The sequence below is a fragment of the Musca domestica genome, unplaced genomic scaffold (genome assembly GCF_030504385.1).
Source record: "Musca domestica strain aabys unplaced genomic scaffold, Musca_domestica.polishedcontigs.V.1.1 3, whole genome shotgun sequence".
Taxonomy (NCBI): Eukaryota; Metazoa; Arthropoda; class Insecta; order Diptera; family Muscidae; genus Musca; species Musca domestica.
Genome location: NW_026712299.1, coordinates 12,344,705 through 12,368,103, shown reverse-complemented (window position 1 = coordinate 12,368,103; position 23,399 = coordinate 12,344,705). Strand labels below are relative to the sequence as shown.

Genomic DNA, 23,399 nt, shown 5'->3' with positions numbered 1-23,399 from the left:
AATCTAATATTTGAAGATTAAATCATGCAAATGTTGATTGCGACTGCAACCCAAATTGTCTATACGCTTAGTAAAATTTTGGTATTCTCTTTTCAATATTTCGGTCGGTATCTTATACTAATAAATGATTCAATGTTGTTTTCAAATTCGTCGATTGAAGCGGGCTCGTATTTGTCTAGACGCCAATTGACTAGTCCCGAACGTGAAATATAATGTTCATATATATAAATGAATGTTCTCGTCTCTCAAAAAATTAATTTTTATGCCATGTGGGAACGTTTTGCTTTAACCACATATCATTCAAGCCAAGCTCTTGCATTTCGGGCCAGAAGAATTAGATATCATCTTAAGTTAGAGCTTACACACCATTCACATTTACGTTACTATTCTGGAGTCAGCTTCTTTGAAGAAGTACGTTGCCGCACTTCCTGTACAAAGAAATTCACTCAGGGGAATTTGAACAATTCCGTCTTTTATTACATATATCCATTGTTTCCATGGTTAAATCTACCATTCATTTATCTTAAAATGTACTGTGGCTGGATTCTTGTTCTATGAAAATATGAAATTAAATATATTTCCTTTATAAAATTTTTCATTTGACGTTTAATTCCTTAATAAAAAATTTTTCATTTCACATTTTCATAGAAAAACAACATTTGTCGAAAGGGTCGCAATGCTTCATACGTCGTATCTATGTCGACGTAATGATTACTTGACACTTTAATTACTGCTATCAAACAAAGTGAATGGTTACTTTCGTATTTTCGTCTGTTTGTTGTTAGTTTGGAAAAATTATTTTCTAATTGTTAGAAAATTTAGAAAACTAAAGAAAATTTTGCCTACACCAGCATAAAACAAGTTTTGAAGACAATCATCCGCCAACACAACAAACTTTCGATATCATGAATTGGTCCACCGATGTGCAATTACAATTAATACAACAACAGATACATCAACACCTTATGGGGTCTGGCTACAATAACATGCCCTCACCGGAACAATATCAAAAACGAGCATCTGAACCAATTGTTGTGGATGAGAGTGACGATGAAGATGATGAACAGCAAAGAACCCTATTTATTGCCAATTTGGACGATAGGGTCACAGAAGAATTACTTTATGAAGTATTTCTGCAAGCGGGTCCCATAGAAAGAGCAAGGATACCAAAAGACAACAATGGAAGGCAAAGAACCTATGGCTTCATAACATACAATTCGAAGTGTACAGCCCCCTATGCGATGCATTTGTTTCAAGGTCTTTCACTTTATCGCAAAACATTAACTATTAAATATAAGGGACGTAATATGCTGCCTCCTTTGAAAACACCGGACTTTAGTAGTAGTGGCGGCAAGAGCAGCAACAGTCGCCAGAGTTATGATAATTCATCGCTGAGGAGTGGTAATTTTTCATCATATAATGATAATACACGTATGATGGACAGCAATACCTCTCCCTCTGGTTCTTCTAGGCATCAGGAACGTTTATCCAAACATGCCTCGAATCAAATGAGACCACATTCAAACTCAAGTCCATATCAACGCAATTCATCCAATAATCATGATAAATGGCGACAAAATAATAATAATGGCAGTCATAAAAATAGCAATAATCGCTATTCGGATTCCAGCAGTAATAGTAATCATAACAACAACAACAAGAGTGGCAATAATCGTTATTCCGATCATCGTGGTGGAAAATATCGTAGATAACAGTTTGATCGTCAAATTCATACATCTATATTAGATCAGAATTTTATATTCTTGTTATATTGTTTCAAATTATATCAAGAATATAAATTAGTTTGTATAATATAAGCATCCTATCATTAAACACTATTTAACAGAACAGTCAAAGAGATTTACATTTAAAGGAGTAGATTGTCCTGTTAGAACTTGATCATCTGTTCTCCAATATTTGATCAGAATTCATTGTCTTCTTATAATGTTTAAATTCTTTTAATAATATAAATTAGTTTGTACAGTCTGTCTTAACATTCAATTACTGTTTTGCTGAAACAGTCAGAGATTTACAATATCCGCGGGAATTGCCATAACCATTTTTGACTGTACCATGTGTTGTAATATAAAAATACATTTATGCAACCTAAATTGTATAATTACAATTTAAATTTTACATATTAACGAGTTGTAATTTTCACTTTTAGTTTGTTTTTAAATTAGAATCCAGACAAAATATTGATGAATAATTTTGTATCTCACTTTCAAGTAATTATACAACTTTTAAAATTCATAGGTAGTTTCTTAATTTACAATCGATGCATGTAGCTACGCAAAGAAAAGTAAAAAATAACTTTTTGTTCTCAATAAGTTTTTTTTTCTTTTTTATGAACAATTTATGAAAACCCACACACACCATTTTTGCTGCCAAAATCATAATTTAGTTTTTTTTGTTTGTAAGACATTACATGTAAACAATCATCACACAGATTTGTACGTAATTTAATTTAAGTATTTATATATAGAAATTTATTTTTTATTAAAATCACACACACAGTTTTTGATTTATAAACAATAATATGAACATTACGATTAAGAATACACCAAAAATCGGGTTTTTATTTCGAATGGTTTACGATTTTATGTTTTTTTATACCCTACAACACTGTGTTGGGGGTATTATAAGTTTGATTGGGCCAAAAATTAGGTAACACATTGAAATATTGGTTTCCCACATAGGAAAGTACATATGGATCATCCCATGGTACAATGAAGAGAAGGTAGGTCAACTTTGAAAAAATTGCAAGTATAGAGGTCTACCTGTCTGGCTTGTAATGTCAGAATTAGTATCAAAACAATAAAAAATCAAACAACTTGTTGCATTTATTTTGAATAAATAATTGAAAACCGCGATAACTGAAAGAAAGTTGAACACTTCTTTTCAAAATCATGTACTATATATCTATAAAGGATTAATTCGCTACAAAAACTCTAGATTTTGTCGATGCATACGTTGAAATAAACATTTTAAAAACACCCGAATTGGAATGTTTGCTGAACAATTTTTTTGTTATTGAAAAGAAAACACATACATAAATAAGTATAAATACAAATAAAGATGACATATTAAGCCAAGAAAATAAAAAATTTAAATCATATGGTATCATAGCCCTACCTTGATATCATTGTACCATGGATCATCCTATCTCACTCTACAGGTCGCAATTATGGCCCGATCTTCACGAAATTTAGAATGGAGGTTGGGCTAGGGCCAGAATAGAAGCTTATTGCTTTTAGAGATGATAGCATAATATTTAGGGGTTGAATGGACCAAAAACTGAAAAATTTCCTGATTTTGTTGTTGCTCTACAGGTCGAATCGAAGCGGAAGTTAGCATGGGGCTAGAGTTTAGGGCTGGGCAGAAGCCTTCCGATTTTGATTATTTAGTGGATGAAATAGACCATAACATTTGTGTTAAATAAAAGTCAAATTTTAGATTAAACCGCGAATATTTTTAATCCCGGCGAAATCACAAATAGACGAACAGGTCAATTCTGACCGTTATGTAGATGTCGATAGTAAATGTATCGGATATATATAACGAAATAGATACAATGTATATATACAAAGGAAGGGGATGTTAGCTAGAATGCTTATGTCTCAAGAATGACTGGACCGATTTTGACCAATTTTGTCAATTTAGAATGCCCTTTTGGCATAAAGAATAAAATCTTAAAAAAATTGCATAAAAAGATGCCAATAATGATATTAATATAGATTTTGTAGTATTTCGTTACATTTTTTTTTCGCATTTTTATCGCATGCAGTATATATTTTGTAATGTTTTGTCACCTTACAACATAGGTTGGGGTTATTATATACAGATTGCAATTATCGTCCGATCCTTACGAAAATGCTCACAAGGCTAGGGTTAGGGTTAGGCCTATTGTTTTCAAAGATGTCTGCAGTATATTTAGGGGTTAAAATGGACCAACAAATAAAAATGTTTCTGATTGTGCAGCCGTTATAAAGGTCACAAATAGAAACCAAAGGACACAGAATCTCGCATGAAGTAAGAGTTTAGGACAGCGGGTAGAATGGACCACTACTTTTGTGTGAAAAAATACCAGCATTACATACAGGCGACATCCGTCCATCCGTCTGTCTGTCTGGCAGGTGCGCACAATAACTCTCGAAGGGAGAATCCGATTTGGTCCAAACTTGGCACATAGTAATATTATTATCAAACTTAGATCAAGTTCGGAGATGGGCAATATCGGTCCACTACTTCTGATACCTCCCACACAAAATGTTAACATTTTCAAAGAAGATAATTTACTGCACAGAATGAGAAAGGATAATCCGATGGTATAACAAGCGTGGTATGACAAAATTTGGTGAAAATCGGTTGAGATATGGAAATATCTCCCAAATATATGTGTCATCCGATTTGACATTTAAATTCGCCAAAGCAATGATATCAGATATATCCTTAAAGTGGTTTTGTCAAATTTGGTAGAGATCATTCTAGTTGCATTACTTCCACCAAATATACACAGAGGTATAGCGAATTACATAGTTGGCCCGCCCAACTTTTGTCCTTTTTACTGGTGATCTTTTAGTTTTTTAAAATTTCCAGGAAAGTTAACAATAACTATTAGGGCAATTTATCTGCGGAGTTGATCTGTCGCTTTTCATTCAGCTACCCTTGTAGAGACAACAACGTTGCTATAGCCATGCTGCATATTATAAATCAATGAATGAATGGGAAACAATCTTAATCATCGTACCACGACTCCGATTTGAATATTTTCTTTAACTGAATATCCCTCTGTTTACTTGAGCCTTCGTTGACGATTTCATCAAATAAACGCGGGAAAACTTTGCTATCCCTATTTGTTTGAAGGTTTTTGGCGAACACATCGAATAGAAATCTTCAAGACACCGCTAATGAATACGGGAGTGGAAATATTCAGACTTGGAGATATATTAAAGGATGCCGATAAAATTGTTCCATATTCTCTATTTTTGAAAAAGGGAGAATTATTTGAAATGTAAGTACTTTAAAATAATATTTTGAACTTCTTAATGTAACATTGTTTTAATACCTTATTTTTATGTGGACTCATGAGGAAAATTCCAATGTTCCAAGATAAACCTAGCACGGTCACAATATTGTGAAAGGACTGTACAGTAGCTCTTAACAGAGAGAACTCTGCTTTCCCAATTTGTTTGAAGATTTTAGTGAAGATATCGAATAAGTGTTTTCAAGACGCCAGTGAATTTGTACGCCTTCAGCAGACCACTTTCCACTAAGATATCATAGATCCAAATAAAACAAAAACACAAAAGTTAATGTATATTTAAAGTATTTTTTATTCGAAATAGAACAATTCAAGCTACATACATAAGTTTCTTTATTTTTTCCGTTAGAACTATTGATATTTTTTTACATTTTGTTTTCAACTAAAAACCATTAATGATTAGATTATAGAAATGAGCATGACATCGTTGAAATGTTTTCAACAGTTCTATGAACGCTATATTTGATAATAATTTCTTCATGATTTATATTTAATTATAAATTACTAAATATTATGTATATACAAATGTTTTATGTGAAGAAGATCCCCTCTAACGTATACTCTTAAGGGTCTTCTCAATATTTCGATATGTTCTGGGTGGTATTATCTCGAGTAACATGCGCTGATAGTGGCCATGTTCGGAGAGCATTCTAAATAATGTTTTGGCATAGCTGCGTGTTTCCAAACTACCCTCGAGCAAAAGATTGGCGCAAGTGATGAAAAATTTCTCACGATGATCTCGGGGCATTGTATAGATTTTGTCCAAACCCAAACGTTCAGCCAGACGATTTAGTAGTTTTGCTGTGGTCGTACGAACCAAAGCATTCTGATGCTGGGCACCTCTTGATGTTAGTATGTTAAGAATTTTTCCGGGTGATAAATTATCACACATTGCCTCCAGGGCCCGGGTAGCATCGGCTCGAATAAAGCGATTAGTATCTGCAGTACGATGTAGTAGAGCACACACCAAGTCATCGCATTCCTGTTCCAGTATTCGTGATTTAATTGTAAATAGCTCGGTGGCAGCTTGACAAGCTGCCCTGGCCACTTGTGAGCGAAGATTGCGCACTGTGCGCGACAGCTGTATGCATACCATGTGCATTTGATTATCCAGATTGTCCGGATGATAACGCATTAGGCGTACCATGTTTTTTAGGCCAACCATTATTACTTCCCAATTGCTGGAATCTAATTGATCGAAGGTCTTCATTATGGCCTCTCGTGGCTTTTCGAATCTCTGCAATGTGGGTGGATACAATTCGGCCTGTACCACCTTTATCGATTGTTTAACCGGTGAAATACGGCGATGACTCTTTAGGAAATGTGTTGTCTTGGATTTCTGCTTCAGCGGGGTATGTTGTGGTTTAATAATAGCCCCTGTAACTGGTATGATTGTAGAACCCAAACTGCTATTCAGTTGAGCACTTGATTGGGAACTTGTTTCGGTGGTGTTGTCATTGAATTCATGTTTTGAGGCAGGTCGTTCGTACAGTGACTCCATAGATTTTATCATGGAATTTCTTCTCGACAATGCCTTGATTTCTTCTATTGTTGGGGACCTAGAACGACTGGTTTGAGGCCGTGAGATACCACCGCTATTAGGTTTGCTACCAGATACAATGGCTGTGTTATTGCTCATAACTTCCGAGTCATCAGTGGTCTCTTCAATCACTGGATCTGGATTTTTATCAACTTCATCTTCATCTGCTGTATCTTCAACCACCACAAAACTGGTATTATCTTCGATATCTTCTTCAATGGCCAATGACTTGGCCGATTGGGCTCTAGACAAGAGCGGTGGAGTATCACCTATCAAAGTTTTAATACTCTCCGTTTTACTGTGTAAACTGACCAAACTACCATTGCGTTGAAGGTTTTCATTTTTATCTTCGTTTTCTTCCTCCTCAACTGCAGTCTGGGGACCATGTGTATCTACCACATCCTCTAGCTGCAAAACTTCTTCACCAGTCCGCCATTTGCCCACTGATTCACTGTTAACATCCTTATCGTCCGGTGTACCACTCACCGTGGCCTCAACTGTTGTTAGGGGTGTAGTTAGAATTGGTGTGACTTTTCCATCGATGTCTTCTTCTTCTCGCCCTTCCTTAAGACTTTGAACATCTGCTTCAGTTGTGGCTGCAGTTCTTTCGGGAGTATCATTTTTCAAACTTCGACTTCCGGTACTTGATTGAGCTGATGCAGTCGATTTCAATGAATACGAACCGGACTTAACTGAACCACTTGGAGTTTTCTGCGATAGGCGTTCGATATCATTTTGATTATTACTTTGTTGTTCCTCTTCCATCTTCTGTGGGGTGCTGTTGTTGTTTTCGTTTTCATTGTCGTCCGTGGGTGATTGGGAAGATTTGGTACTGGAATAAAGCAAAAAATGGGTAAATTTAGTAAATTTTATGAAAACCAGAACTGAAAATTATATATTCGGCCTAGAACTATTTGACGTTTAATTTTTAAGTCTTGCCTAATAAAGATGGAGATCATATGTTTTTGCTGTTATTTGTTTGCCTCTATTTCAAAACGAGATTTAGACTTGCATTCTGGATTCTTATGACCAAAAATTTTTTTGAATAATTTGACTTGCTACAGTTTCACGTAAAGGTTTTTTTTTTGAAAATAAAAAAAAAATATTTTGAAAAAAAGACCTTACGTTTTTCGGCCGAGTAAAATTTAATTACTTCTATATTTTTAAAAGTGCACATTCTAAAAACTCTTTTTATTTGTTTATTTTTAATATATTCATGATGTATGTAGATTACGTTAAAAAAATTGTTTATCCTTTATACGCTTTCGTGCAAAATTAAAACAAGTCGTTAAAATGCAATTGTTGTAAAATTCTAAAAGATATTTGTGTTGGCAGTCGTTGTTGTTTTTTTGGCATAGCTATAAATCTTATTGTCTTTATTGTAAAACAACTGATGTAAATCTACTAATGTACATGACGATGTGGGTCATTCACATTGAAATAGTGAAAATATTTTGCGTGACAAGTCCGGCTTTACTTCTTATCGTCATTGTACTCCACAGGTCATATATTTTCAATATCAACAAAACTGGAAGAAATTGTGCCTGAATTTAAAATATTGGAGTTATACCAAAAGGAAAATTTTTCTGAAGGAAATTTTAAAATCGAAATAACATTAAAGCAAGTTTTTTGTTTGAAAAATCTCAGTGTTTTTTTTTCTGAAGGAAATTTTAAAATCGAAATAACAATTAATAGCAAGTTTTTTTTGAAAAATCTCAGTGTTTTGAAAAAAAAACTTGCTATTAATTGTTATTTCGTTTTTAAAATTTCCTTCAGAAAAAATTTCGATTTCGGTTTACTTTTTGGTATAACTCAAATCACCAAATTGACCCTTTGGTGACTATGCATATGTCCTATGTTATTCAGCAGAAATCAACGAATATTTGGTTGATGTGATATAGAGACTCCAACTCCAAGACAATGTATGTCCAATCCTCAAAAACACTATTTAAAATCAGTAAGGAAAAGTCAAAAGTCGGGTGGGGCCGACTATATGATACCCTACACCACTATGCATATTTAGTAGAGCCCCCATAACAAAAGATTTATTTGAAGTAAATCATACCACTTATCAACATTTGGTTTTAGAGCAGTTATAGTTTGGTTTCAGAGGGAACTAATAATATACTCTGAATCGATTTTTTACTATATTTTTACTATACCCTCCACCATTTGCAACGAATTAGAAAATTTTCAAAAAAATAAAATCCATTAAAAATTATTTTAAAATCTTTAAAATATCTAATATAGGAAGGTGCCGATATATGGAGGGATACACGATATTGTGGACCTATAAAGACAAATCTATGTCTGGGTGTAAAGTACTCACAAGGAACTCCTTGTGTGGATTTTCAGATAATTCATTGGAAAAAGTGGGGGATATACGATATTGTGGACCTATATAGACAATTCCGTTTCAGGGGGTAAAGTGCTCATAAGGAACTCCGTGTGTGGATTTTCAGGCAATACGATTGGAAAATGTGGCTAAAATCATCAAAATACCGAATATCGAGGGTACCTTTATATGGGGGATATACGATATCGTGGACCTGTATAGACAATTCTCTCTCAGGGGGTAAAGTACTCACAAGGAACTACTTGTGTGGATTTTAAGACAATTCCATTGAAAAGAATGGCTAACATAATCAAAATACCGAATATCGGGGGGTACAGTTATATGGGGGATATACGATATCGTGGACCTATATAGACAATTCTTTTTGAGTGGGTGAAATGCAAACAAGGGACTCCTTTTGTGGAATTTCAGACAGTTCCATTGAAAAATGTGGCTAAAGTCATCAAAATACCGAATACCGTGGGGGTACCGTTATATGGGGCTATTTGATATTGTGAACCTACATAGATAATTCTCTGCCGAGGTATAAAGTACCCACAAGGAACTACTTGTGTGGATTTTAAGACAATTCCATTGAAAAATGTGGCTAACATCATCAAAATACCGAATATCGGGGGTACCGTTATATGGGGGCTATACGATATCGTGAACCGATATAGCCCATCTTCGAACTTGACCTGCCTGCAGACAAAAGAGAGATCTGTGCAAAATTTTAGCTTCCTATCTTAATTCGTTTAGACTGTAGCGTGATTACAACAGACGGACAGACGGACAGGCGGACAGACTGACGGACAGGGCTAAATCGTCTTAGAATTTTACGCTAATTAAAAATATATATACTTTGTTGGGTCTAAAATGATTATTTCGATGAGTTACAAACGGAATGACGAACTTAATATACCCTCCATACTTTTTTTGGTGGGTATAAAAAGAAAGAAAGACATATCCACTATGTGATGTAGGGTATAAATATGAATTCTGTACAAATTGAAAATAAATAAATAAAAAAATTAATACCCCTGAATGTCCTTTAAAAATAATCTTAAATAATCCTAGATTTTGATTTTAAGAAAAAATTTGAAAAATACACCATCAAAGTTTTAAGGGTTTTTTTTAAGAGGAAACAAACAATTAAATCCTTATTAGCTCTTCAATGCTTTAAAAATGCCAAAAAATCTAATATAAAATCTGTAATCCAAGAAAAAAAGAGTCCTTTGAATATAGCCAATATAGTATATACGAATATAGAATTACTCAAACATAACTCAAAGACTCCTTTAAAAATTACTATCAGAAACCTATGATTATAGATCGGAAAATCCTTTTAAAAATATATAAACAATGGATATGATACATGAAGAGGCTTAAAAATCTAGGAATATCCCTCTGATAGTCATTAAACCAGTAAGGAAAGGTGAAAAGTCGGGCGGGACCACTATGCGTATTTAGTAGAGCCCCTGTAACAAAAAAGCTTATCATGGCTTTAGTGTAGTCACAATTTGGGAACTATATCCAACTCTGAATCGATTTTAACAAATTTGACGGAGGAGCACTATAACATTTCTGTATAGTGCATGATATGACTTCGATAAGGAGGAATTTCCCCAATTGAAAAATTCGGTTGAATATGAAAAATTGTTCCAATTTGATGTCCGGTATCAAATATCGTTGTTGTGAAGGCATGTGAGGAACTTTAACACCCAATCGGATGAAACATATCTATGGCAGCTATAGCTATATCTAAACCGATTTTCAGCAAAATTTCAAGTACATTCTTCTAGGCTGAATTTCGTCGGAAGTGGCAACATTCAACCCATTTTAATATCATTTGGTGCACAATAAACCTGATATCGTAAAAAGATATATATGGAAGCTATATCCAAATCTGGACCGATCATATTAATTAGGCACTTATTTCTTAGGTGTATCTTATTTCTGGTACCAAATATCATTTTTGTAGAGTGCATATTACGAATGACAGGGACTTAAACACCACATCGGATGAAACATAAATATGGAACCTATAGCTATATCCGAATCGATTTTCACCAAATTTGATGTACTTGCGTCTAGACTGAATTTTGTTGGATATGCCCAAAATTTAGGAAATTTGGACTAATATTGCCAATTATGCACCAATAATTAACCTGAAATCGGTTGAAGATATATGTGGGAACTATATCTAAATCTGAACCGATTCGCACCAATTTAAATAGAGTTCGTCCTTGGGCCAAATAAATACTGTTTGGAAAATTTCATTTCAATCGGGTAATAAATGCGACCGGCTTTTTGTCCAGAAGAATATAAGGACAGACGGACGGTCGAACAGACGGACTGACATTAATAAATCGACTCAGAAAGCGATTCTATGAAGATCCTCAAAGTAGCGAGATAGTGCCCGCTTTTTTCTCCATGTTATAAACAAATGCACTATGTGGTGTAGGGTGTATAAATAGTCTAAATAAATCCACGATCATTATTCTGAGATCCCTCCAAACAATCTTAGAAAGTTTGAATATTGTCTGAGAGTCTTCAGAAAAAGTTTAAACCAATTCAAATTTATAATCCTGGGATCCCTATAAATCCTAGGAAAATTGGGGCCTTTATTTAATTTTTAACTTAATTATTTTCTGTCGGAAAGATTTTTACCCACAAAGAAAGCAAAATACGAATACGGTCAAAATCTTCAAATACGTCTTCCCATATTGATCGTTTTTTGCTAGTAGCGCTTCTACATAATATGAACTCAGAATGTGGTGAAATAAAATTGAAAATATTACTATAACGTAAAAATACTTAAAATCGGAGTTTACACCTTATTTGGGCATAAAAGAAAAGTTCGACTGACATGACCCACTTTTTAAGCCAATGAATGAATGCTAAAGCATTCTAAAGCTCTTTTTAAAATTTAAAGCTATATTAAATTATACAAAGTATAGCTCAAAATAAAAAGTTGATTATATTCCTTATGACACATACATTAAGCCTACAAACACTTAGTAGTATTATGGGAGATTTTGATAAAAAATAGAAACGTGTTAAACTAGCAGTCAGGGTATTATGTCTTTGTTTGTAACATGGAGAAGAAGGCGAGATAGATACATAACACCTTTTGATAATTTGCATAGAATCACATTCTGAGTCGATTTATGCATGTCCGTCAGTCCGCCCGTCTGTCTATATATTTTTGTAAACAAAGTACAGGTCACATTTATTGCCCGAACGAAATGAAATTTTGTTTGGCCCAAGGATGAACCCATTTAGGTATAGTTTCCATACATATCTTCGCCCGATTTGCCTTTTATTGTTCACCAAATGTGTACTATAGGTCCAAATAGGATGGAATTTGGCACAAACCAAATTGAGCCTACAAACAAGTACGTAAAAATTGGTAGAAATCGGTTCAGATATAAATATAACTCCCATATATTATATAACTCCCATATATACATCCGATTTTTTATTTGTGTCCTCCACAGTCGTAATATGCATCCCGTGACAACGATATTCGGGGAAATATATCGAATAGAGCATTGAAATACCTTTGCCAAATTTGATCGAGATCGGTTCAGATTTGGATATAGCTCCCATATATATCTTTACCCGATTTCAAGTCTATCGTACACCAAATGGGTAATATATGTCCGAATTCAATGGATTTTGGCACATACCAACGAATTCAGCCTAGAATTCTGCGAAGAAGTGTATCGACTTTACTGAAAACCGGGTAAGATATTGCTTTAGCTCCCATAGATATCTTTATCCGATTTCATGTTTATTGTGCTTAAAAAAATGTAATATCAGCTCAAATAGGATGGATTTTGATAAATGTCGGTTCAGACACAAATGCCTTCGTCAAATTTAGTACAATACGATAGAAGATTGCTGATTTAACGACTATAGTTGGCATGTTTTAATTCTCATAAATTTCTCAAAGAAAATTTATTTGTTGTATGTAGCTCTACTATGTATGCAAATTGGTGTAGGGTATCATAAAGTCGAACTTGCTAACTTGCTTGTTGAACTAGAACTATTATAAAAGTTTGTGTAAAATTATTATTATTATGTTATTAATATTACTTCCATGCATCAACTCGTAAAAAAGATCAAAAAGTTGGGAAATATTTTTTTTTTGGCAACATTGACGCATACAGTTTCCTGATATATAATTGAAATATAGGTTTCTACTCTATTGTAACTTATGTGAATTTTGAAATTATGCTTTGTAAGGGAAATTTGAATAAATTCACATAAAATACGGATTTAACCTTAACCGTGTATTTCCTGGCGTTTAGGTAAGGTTTACACTCTGGACGTCTATTAAGACCTGTAGTAGAATTTTATGATAAATAATTTTGCTACGAACCCGTTTCAAGTGAGTTTAGCTTTGCGACTACTCCAAAACTCAGTCTAAACAAATTCACAGTCATAACTCTGAGAGTCCTTCGAAAAAAACCCTGAAATTCCTAAAATTCTCTCTTTCACAAATTAGTCCTAACAAATTCAAGATTACAACTTTAACTGTCCTAAATCATGAATTCCAACTTAAAAACGGACTACAGTGCTTAATTGTATTACATTTATTTCCATGTGATAAAAACTATTCCATACAAATGTTCACACCTCATTTACCAATTAACATAACTTCTCCGTCTTCTTGTAATAATTTTTCTCAATTAAACTTCGAATTATTCACACAACTTACACTTCATCAATTATGTCCAATGACAAAACGGGTGTCTTTACCGCCATACCACCCTCCACCTTCCCATCCCAATCACAGTCGTATTCAATCAACGCCGTATGATTAACAGCCGCAATAGATTTCTCATTAATAATACGCTCAATATTCTCTATTGATTTTTTTCGCTTGATATGCTTGGGACCACAACAACAATAGCAATAGCAGCAACTACAACGCGACGTGTTACAATGATTCCGAAAGAATTCCTTGATATTCGTCACAAAAGCCGGTGGTGAATTGATACAATTTTCCCAGAGATAGCTTTTCATGGTGGCAAATGACCGGCTTATGGCTTGCAGTAGGCTATCAATGGCTGGCATCGACATTCTTCCGAATGGAATTTCTTATTTATGAAGTGAAAATAGTTCACTTTCGTAATGCGTTGTCTTTACACTTTTCAACATTGTTGAACATTTTTCGTTTTTTATTAGTTATTATCTTTTGGTCAGTTATTTTTATTAACGACTGTATTCCACCAAACTTTTGAATTTGTTTTTATTTTCTTTTAAAACTTCAAAAGTTATTTGTTTTGTTGTCTCATTGTTGTTGTTGCTGTTATCCCAGTGACGGCCAGTGTCCTCAATAGAGGACAAAGACATTGGATTTGTGTACATTTTAAAATATTCATGATACGTTTTGTTTGGTTGGCTGGCTGGTTAAAAAAAAAAACTTAAAGCATTTCCTTTGACTCGTTGGAAAAACAAACGTAGTGGGATAGAAATAAAATCCGCGCGATATTCAACGTTTTCATAGTCCCAGTCGGACTACTGCTGTTCGACTCAACCACGTTGGTTAACTTTTGTTTCACAACTAAACTTTGAGTGACTTTTGCTCGGACATTCATAGCTTTGTTTCAAAGGACCACTCATACCCAGTTGAGAGGTGTTAGTTAGTGACCATTATGGCACATACTGGTAGTATATGTGTGGTAGTATATGAGCCATTCCATTTATGTACATATGCCATTATAAACGGGAACTGTTATACTGTTATATACAAAGACGACTTTACCCAAGACTAAATGCTGATCTTATCAACGATAAGCTTTTTTTATGGGGAAAGTTCCCCAGAGGAGTGGACCAATATTGTCCATTTCGAATCTGAATCTTTGTCAGATATAAATATTTCAATATTTATATGAGAGATATAAATATAAAAATGTTGACCCTTTGTGGGGGACGCGTCCAAATTTAAAAGAATTGGATGCTCAATTCCCATGTTTTTGACCGTTTTGGTTATTCAAATGAAGTGGGCCGATATCTATCATATTCACACCAAATGTAAATGTGTGTGAAATGTACAAAGAATCAAATGCTTAAATAGAAGTTTATGAGAGTTTCTTATTATATTCTTATATTCTTATTTTTGGCCTGTTTGTGAATGAGGTACCAGAAAGCGTGGGCCAATATATCCCCTCTTCAATTTTTTTTTTAAATGTTGAACCCTTTTTGTTGGAGATACCAGAAGGAGTGGGCCAATGTATCCCATCTTCATATTAGATCTTTTGTTTGTTGTAAAAATGAAGAAAATGAGAGACGCGAATGACAAAGGGGTTATATTTCGTTAAAATATTGATCTTTTGTGGGGGAGGTACTTGATGGATTGGGCCGATATTGCCCATTTTCGCACCAGACCTGGTACTGATATAAATATCATGATTTGCAAAGTTTGAAGAAAATTGGATTTTTCCTTGTTCTATGAGGTAAATTATTTTCTATGGACATTTTTACTTTTTGTGGGGGACATATCCGAAGAAGTCGATTAATATAGTCAATTTACGAACTCAATCTAAGTTTGGTAATAATATTAGGATGTACCAATTTTGGACCAAACCGGATATTCTTTTCGGGAGTTATCGTGCGTACCACCAACCAGACAGATCCCAATTGTCTTGAACAGATTTGGACCATCTTTCGATAAGTCATGTTTTGGCTGTACAGAAGAGGATATTTACAGAGGAAGATTTTAGTGAAACCATTGCACAATAGACTAACATCCAATCTTTTTGTTCACAACTATTTCAACGTCTCCATGTGTAAAACCTAGAAACCTACAGTGGCCTCATTATAAAATATCAGGATTTTAGCATTTTCCCCTCATCAATACAGAATTTGGTAACATTTAGTACGAATATCCAAAATAATCTACATATCCCCATCCTAGACACCGACAATAATCCAAAATTGGTGAAATGTAGCACTTTTCGAACAATTATAGACGAAACTACCACCATATCTCAACTCCATATACAAACACGGATCTCAAGCTTCGGGATTCTAACACTATCGCTTCACTCTATACCAAATTTAGTGCTATTTAGTACTTTTCGCACATTTATTCCTAAATCATCTCCATATCTCAATTCCAAATGCCAACAGAGACCTCAATATCAAATTTGAGGATTCCAGCTCTATCCATTCACCCAATTCCGAATTTAGTACCACTTAGTTCATTTCGAAGAATTATAGTACATATTTCCCAAACCGGCTCCATATCTTAACCACAGACAACAACAGTGACATTCATATCCACTTTCAGGATTTCAGCTCTATTCTTTCACCCAACAGTAGCATTTCGTACTTTTCGTACAATTCCGAATTCAACTTCATATTTCAATGCTAGATACTAAGAGAGTATTGAGTTCTCTAAATTTGGTTGCAAGAGGGGATAGGTCTGGAATCTTCAAATGTGAATTCCAGATACCAACGGAATTCACATTTGCAACCAAATTTACTACTTTTCGTACAATTATAGTACACATTTCCGAAACCACCTCCATATGTCCAGGCTACACATGAACAGCAACCTTAATTCCAAAAATCAGATTTCAAGAATTATTTGTTCACCCAATACGAAATTGTACCAAATATAGTACTATTAAGTACTTTTCGTGCCTTTTTAGATCACATTTACAAAATCAAACCTCTACGAAATTTTAATATTCCAAATTTCCAAAACCACCTCCAAATCTTAATTTTGAGATAGAGATTAGTACTTTTTGTACAATTACAGTACACATTTCCGAAACCCACTCTATAAATTCAGGCTAAAAATGAACAGCGATCCTATTACCAAATTTCAGATTTCAAACACTATTTGTTCACCCAACACCAAAATGTATCAATTATATATATTTAGTACTTTTCGTGCCTTGTGGTACACATTTACAAAATCACCTCTTTACGGCAACTCTACCATCAAAAGGGTCCCCAATACAAAATTTCAATATTCCAGCTTCATCCGATCACACTAAACCAAATTTAGTACCAATTAGTACAGTTCGCACCCTTAATACACATATCTAAAACCAACCTCATGTATGCCAAAACTGATTTCCCAACCTTATACCAAATTTCTAGGTTTTAGCTTAGTCCGTTCATATAATACCAACTGGTAACATTAAGAAATTTAGTACATTTTTAGAACTTTTCGTAACCTTAAAGTCCAAATTTCCGAAAACCCTTTGATGCATCTATCCTGCAAACCATCAGTGACTCTCATTTCAAATGTCAGAATACTGGCTCATTTCATTTGTCTGATACAAAGTATTAAATTTTTAGTGCTTCCCGCACCCTTTTAGTACGAATTTCCAAAAACTCAGTCAACTTAGCACACGCCTATGCACCAAGAATGACTCTCGAGCGTCAATTCTCAGTCAATCAATCGGTTATTTTACTATTCTTTTTATATGTAGAGGAAGATTATTCTCTAAAAACCCCTTTAAGGAAAATTTTTTTAATGTCAACATTTTTTTGAAATCGCCCATATTTGTGGTACTCTTACTCCAGGTATTATCACCTACACCCCTTTTCCATTCATACACAACACATTTGCATAGAATGAGTCCTTTTCCGATTAAACAGACCGGCAAAGAAAATACACACACACACAAAAGCAGGACACACGTTTAGTGGTCACTGGCATTTTCAACCACTTGTGTTTGTTCGTTCGGTCTGGCATGCAATTGGCGGCTGGCAAGTGGTTAGTGGTAGAAGTGTATGAGAATGTGGTGTCTTGCTTTGGGGTGTAGTGGGGGAATTGAAAAACAAAGAAAAACACAATGACTTGGTTGGTTTTGCTTTTGAATGAAATACTATTTCAGATTTACTTTCCGTATCTTATAACAGTTAGCAATGTAGGGTATAACAGTTTGGCGATAGAGTGATTTATATAGAGAAAATGCGAAATATATTAGAAAGATATGGTTGGTGGGAGATTGTTAAGATTGCAAGTTCAGATAATACGCAAACTGTTCTGACACTAGGAACTGTATTGCGAAAATTAATCCCAATGAAAATGAAGGGAATTACAAAAAAATAGTACATTAATAAGTCATTGGGAAATAACTAAGATCTTATTTGTTCTATATTTTAATACAGCTTAAAAATTCCAAAGTAAATTAACAGAAATAACTGTCTTCCACTAGGATCCTTACATTCTCCATAAGCTTTTTTCTATTCGATCCTATCTATGGAGGTGTTGTGGTGTTCGGTGCTGCAAAATACTTTTTTTTTTGCTTTTCCTTTGCTGTTGTTTTTTCCTTCCCTTATATTTTTGTTTATCTTTGGCAAATATTTTATCAACATACTCAGATTTAACGAATAGTTAAATATGTATTTTCTTTTGAAACGATTTTACGCAGTTGCTGTCGCCTTAAACGGAAATGAAGCAAACAGAAGGCGAATGAATAACCAAAGGAGTTTGGTGGGTTTGGATTTCCTATGAATCTATGTATGCGTATGCCACTTTGTGTATGAGTTAATTCTTGAAAGTCATTTAAGGTAAAAGTAGTACAAAAAACATTTATTAACTTAATTCAGAGCAAGCCAATTAAATAGCGTTTTTTTCTTATTTTTCTAAATAGGCCAAATTGTCTCAATAAAGAGAAATTAGATTTTAGCAATGAAACTTTGGAATAATTTCCGATTTAAATTAACTGAAATTAGGAAACGTTTAAGAAATGGATTTAATGGAAAAGTAAGAAATAACTTATTTTGTCATGGCTTACAGAAGAAGACAAAAGTGGGCAACAGTCCAAAATTCCAGATTATCAAGGAATTATATTCATATCATGGAAATTTGTTTAAGGTTCACGAATATAGGAAGGTTTTGATGAAATAAACTCTCAGAGGTAGTTCAATTTACTTTCAGTTGTATAAGAAAAAAACCCAGCAAAACTACCCATCACAAATCTGCTTATCAAGCCATTATTTTTAAAAGAGTTTGTTGCACGAAATAAGCATTTATTTTCTGTCGACCTTCTGTGGCCAAAGCTTCTAATATTGTTGGGGGACTGTCGGACAATATCTTTCCGAAAAATAATATTGATTTTGTGTAGAATACTTTTCAAGGGCCAAAGCCGATAAATTTGTTGGGGGACTGTCAGACAATATCTTTCGGAAAAATATTCTTGATTTTGTGAAGGATACCTTTCAAGGACCAAAGCCGATACATTTGTTGGTGGACTGTCAGACAATATTTTTCGGAAAAATAATCTTGATTTTGTTAAGAATAATTTTCAAGGGCTTTGGTAACAAAACGCTGATTAAAAAAACTTTTTCCAGGACCCTAACAACAAAATAGTGGGACACAATCATATATAGGGGTGTCCGTTCGTCCGTATGCCTGGCTGGCTGGCTAGTGTGCACGATAACTCAAAGGGAGTATCCGCTTTCGTCCAAATTTGGTACACAGTGAAATTATTATCAAACTTATATTGATTTCGGTCTACTCTTTCTGGTACCTCTCACACCAAAGGTCAAAATTTCAAAAAATTTACCTCATAAAAAAAAGAAATAATTATTGAATTTTGTTGCATCTTTGCGGGGTTAGGTGCTAGAATGGAAAATTTTGGACGACTCTTTCTGGTACCTTCCCCATAAACGGTACATATTTAATGAAGCTAGAAACTGGAAATTTTGGGTCAATCTTGGAGCATAAGCGTGTGATTAAGCTGGGATTTTGGAAATTCGTACTAAAAAAAGTACTAATAATTTAATACTTTGTATTGAATAAAAGGGATGAAAGATTACATTCGAAATTTGGAAATATTGTCACTGAAGTGGTTTTTGGAAATTCGAACTTTAAGGATGCGTAAAGTTCTACAATGGTACTAAACTTATAATATGGTACAATTTGGAATTATGTGCAAGGATAGAGCTAAAAACTTGAAATTTGGTTGGAAGTTTATAAAGGGTTGCCTATATTCGACGGACCTTTGGGTCCTTTGTGCCCATTCCAATCGACGAGGCTTGTCCGCAAGCAACATTCTTTGCGTCAATTGAATTTTGTACGGGAACAAATGCAAATCAATGCGAATAATCCGTTGTAAAGTGGACCGAGCCATGCCAACTGCTGAGAACGGCGTTTTTGGGATGTTCTTGGGGACCTCTCAACACTGGCTCGTACGGCAGCAATATTCTCGGCCGATCGATTTGGTCGACTTTTATATGGCCTCTTCGGATTAGAAAGAGCCTTACCTTACTATTTCTCGTAAATTTCAACTATTTCAGAGCGCTCGCGTGACGTGTATTGGTTCATGGTAAAAATCTGCTTGGACTGACGCTTCAAATGCGGTATGTCATTAAGTGATGTGACATCTCTGTCAAAAGTTATGGCTTTGCCAGATGGGTCCGTCGAATATGGGCAACCCTGTATATGAAGGTGGTTTTGGAAATGTGTTCTAAATGTTACTCAATTTTGAACAGTTTGGTTTAGGGTGAACGGATGATGCTGGAATTTCGAGATTTTGTATTAGGTTTGTGATAAAGAGGTGGTTTTGGAAATGCAGTACACATTTGTGAACGAAAAGTACTAAATAGTACTATACTTGGTACAATTTGGTATTGGTTGAAAAGATAGTGCTTGAAATTCGGAAATGTGTACTTTCTTTATATTTGGCTTGAAAACCACAAGTGGCTATCGTTAGAGCACTCCAGCATTTAAATGTGAGTAAATGTTTTGTGTCTCGTAAAGTCGTTACCGAAGAACGGAAGAAAACAGCAACATCAGCAGAAATGGTTCGAAAAGTAAAGAAGCAACTTGATCGAAACTCGCATAGCAGTGGCCGAAAAATGGCTCGTGAGCTGAACATATCGCAATATTCCATTCGGCAAACATTGAAAAATGAGCTCGGGGTTAAGCCATTGAAATTCAAAAAAGTGCAAGAACTTACACCGCAACAGAAAGGAAATAGACTCAAAAGAGCTAAAGAGTTGCATTGCTTGGCCGAAAGTGGTGAACTGCCGAATTTAGTTTTCTCCGCTGAGAAAACATTCGTTGCTCATCAGTTTGTAAACAAACAAAATTATCGTGTTTTCTTGCCAAAGAGGTCAGCTGAAAATATGCACCTTCGGTTGGTCACCAGAATGGTGTGGGCCGCCAAAACAGCCGATGGTCGCTCTCCGCTCCTATTAATCGACTGTGGCATCAGAATAAAAGCCGAATATTATCGCGAGGGTGTATGTATAGGGTGAGGGTGTATTCTGGAGGGTGTATGAAAGCATTGGCAAAGTCTGGGACGTTCCAAAGGTGACCAATTCAAACAAATCTAAACTTATTCTAACATTTGATGATGAAGAATTTATAAAAAATAAATAAAAATCAACGATTGTAGCTCAAAGAGCCCTTGCAAAAGTTTTCCTCAAATATGATCAGTTGTAGCTCGAATATCATCGATTATAACTAAGAAAACCATTAAAAATAAAAATTTTCAATTGGAATTCAGAAAACTTTCGAAAAAAAATCATGGTTAAAGCTCGGAGAGCTGTTCATAGCATTCTTAGTCCTTGATAATTGATATTAAAAAATTTACTGAGCGTCCTGGAAAATTTTCTAAAGATCTGCAATTATATTTCTAAAGATCTGCAATTATATTTCTAAAGATCTGCATTGAAAATTATTCCTAAAAATACTAAACAATTCAAAAGTACAGCTCGGAGAGTTTTTAAATTAACGCAATGGACAATTCCAGCTATAAGAGTACTTGGATATATTTAGTTTCATAGCAAAGCCGAAAAATTATAATCTTATAAAACATATTACTAAAAACAATGATATAACATCGATGGTCCACAAAAATATTTCCTCAAAATATCTTAATTATAGCTCTAGAAGTCCTCCCTTTCTTTATGCTTTGTCCTCCCAAATGAAACAATTATCCCCCCAATTACCAATCAATGTCGGAAAACATCAATTAGTTTCCCTTCAATGTGTTCCACTTTTCAACAAATGGATAAATTATTTAAATCATGTCTAACGGTAGTCTTGTCTTGTTTTTTTGATTTAACCGAATTACTCCTTATTTCCAATTTAATATCGAATTGCAAAACAAAACGATTTGAACCTAAATGACCATTCGATTCCATTTATTTAAATGGTAAAAATGGCAATTATTTTTGCGGTTATACTCCCGCATTCTCACACTCAGAGTCATTTACTCACACACTCATACATTGACAGCAAGACATTATCGAGCGAGGGCAATGACAGTTAAATAACCAGTCATGGCATTTTTCATCCCATTGTAGAAAAGAAAAAACATCTGACCTATATTTTGTTGCTGTTTTTGTTTTTTTTTCTCTAAATTTGAAAGTAATTGGTTAATTATTTTGAGGGGAAAGGGAAAAAGGTTTTTGCGTGATAAAAACATATTTGTGCGTGATAAAAGGCCAGTAAAGGGTCTCTCTATTTACAGGCGGGTGTTCGGTCTATAGAAAACCAAAAGAAAATCGTTTAAAAGCCTATTAAAAGTATTCTTCTCGTAGATGACCTGTGGAAGGTCTTCTATACGCCAAAGACCTTTTGAGGGTCTTCTATTAGCCAAAGACCTTTTGAGGGTCTTCTATACGCCAAAGACCTCTTGAGGGTCTTCTATACGCCAAAGACCTTTTGAGGGTCTTCTATACGCCAAAGACCTTTTGAGGGTCTTCTATACGCCAAAGACCTTTTGAGGGGTTTTATTCGAAGAATAAAGAATTTTAATAGAGGAAGACCTGTGTTCTATTCGTAGAAAACCTTTTGAAGGTCTTCTTTTCGTAGAAGATCTTTTGAATGTCTTCTATTCTTTGAAAACCTGTTGAGGATTTTCTATTCTTAGAAAACCCGTGAAGGATCTTCATTTCGCAGAAGACATTTAGCGGGTCTTCTATTGGTAGAGTACCGGTTGAAGGTCCTTTCTTGGAGAAGATCTGTTGGTGGCTTTCTCTTAGATGAAAACCTGTGGGAAGTCTTCCATTCGTAGAAGGCCTGTTCAAGGTCTTCAATTCGTAGATGACCCGTCAATGGTCTCCCATTTGTAGGAGACTTTTTGAAGTTCGTGCTGATAGCCTTCTCTTCGTAGAAAACTGGTTAAAGGTCATCTATTCGTAGATGACCGGTGGAAGGTCATCTATTCGTAGAAGACCGGTGGAAGGTCCTCTATTCGTTTAAGACCTTTTGAAGGTATTCTCGTTGTAGAAGACCTGCTGGCGTCCTTTCATTCGTAGAAGGTCTATTGAATGTCTTCAATTCATAGAAGACATATTGAGGGTCTTCCATATAACGGTACCCCCGGTAAGGAAATTGTCTGAAATTCTACACAAGGAAGTCTTTGTGAGCACTTTACCCCCTGAAAGAGAATTGTCCATATAGGTCTACAATATCGTATAGCCCCCATATAACGGTACCCCCGATATTCGGTATTTTGATGATTTTAGCCACATTTTTCAATGGAATT

At 34.7% G+C, this 23,399-nt stretch overlaps 2 protein-coding genes across 2 annotated transcripts in view; one reads left to right on the top strand and one right to left on the bottom strand.

Annotated features, from left to right (window-relative positions):
• Positions 1–727: 727 nt before the first annotated feature.
• LOC101890418 (RNA-binding protein 7) lies at positions 728–2,136 on the top strand. Its single transcript, XM_005180267.4, has one exon. The coding sequence runs from the start codon at positions 906–908 to the stop codon at positions 1,710–1,712; it is 807 nt and encodes a 268-aa protein (XP_005180324.1). The 5' UTR covers positions 728–905; the 3' UTR covers positions 1,713–2,136.
• Positions 2,137–5,336: 3,200 nt separating this feature from the next.
• The window catches only part of LOC101891275 (uncharacterized), a 95,741-nt gene continuing 77,678 nt past the window's right edge, over positions 5,337–23,399 (bottom strand). Inside the window, exon 9 of the mRNA XM_011292890.3 lies at positions 5,337–7,416. Within this exon, the coding sequence (XP_011291192.1) occupies positions 5,595–7,416 (1,822 nt within the window). The 3' untranslated portion in view covers positions 5,337–5,594. The remainder of the gene's footprint in view (positions 7,417–23,399) is intronic.

Coding starts and splice junctions, on each gene's coding strand:
- LOC101890418 (XM_005180267.4), top strand. CDS start 906: ATGAATTGGTCCACCGATGTGCAATTACAATTAATACAACAACAGATA.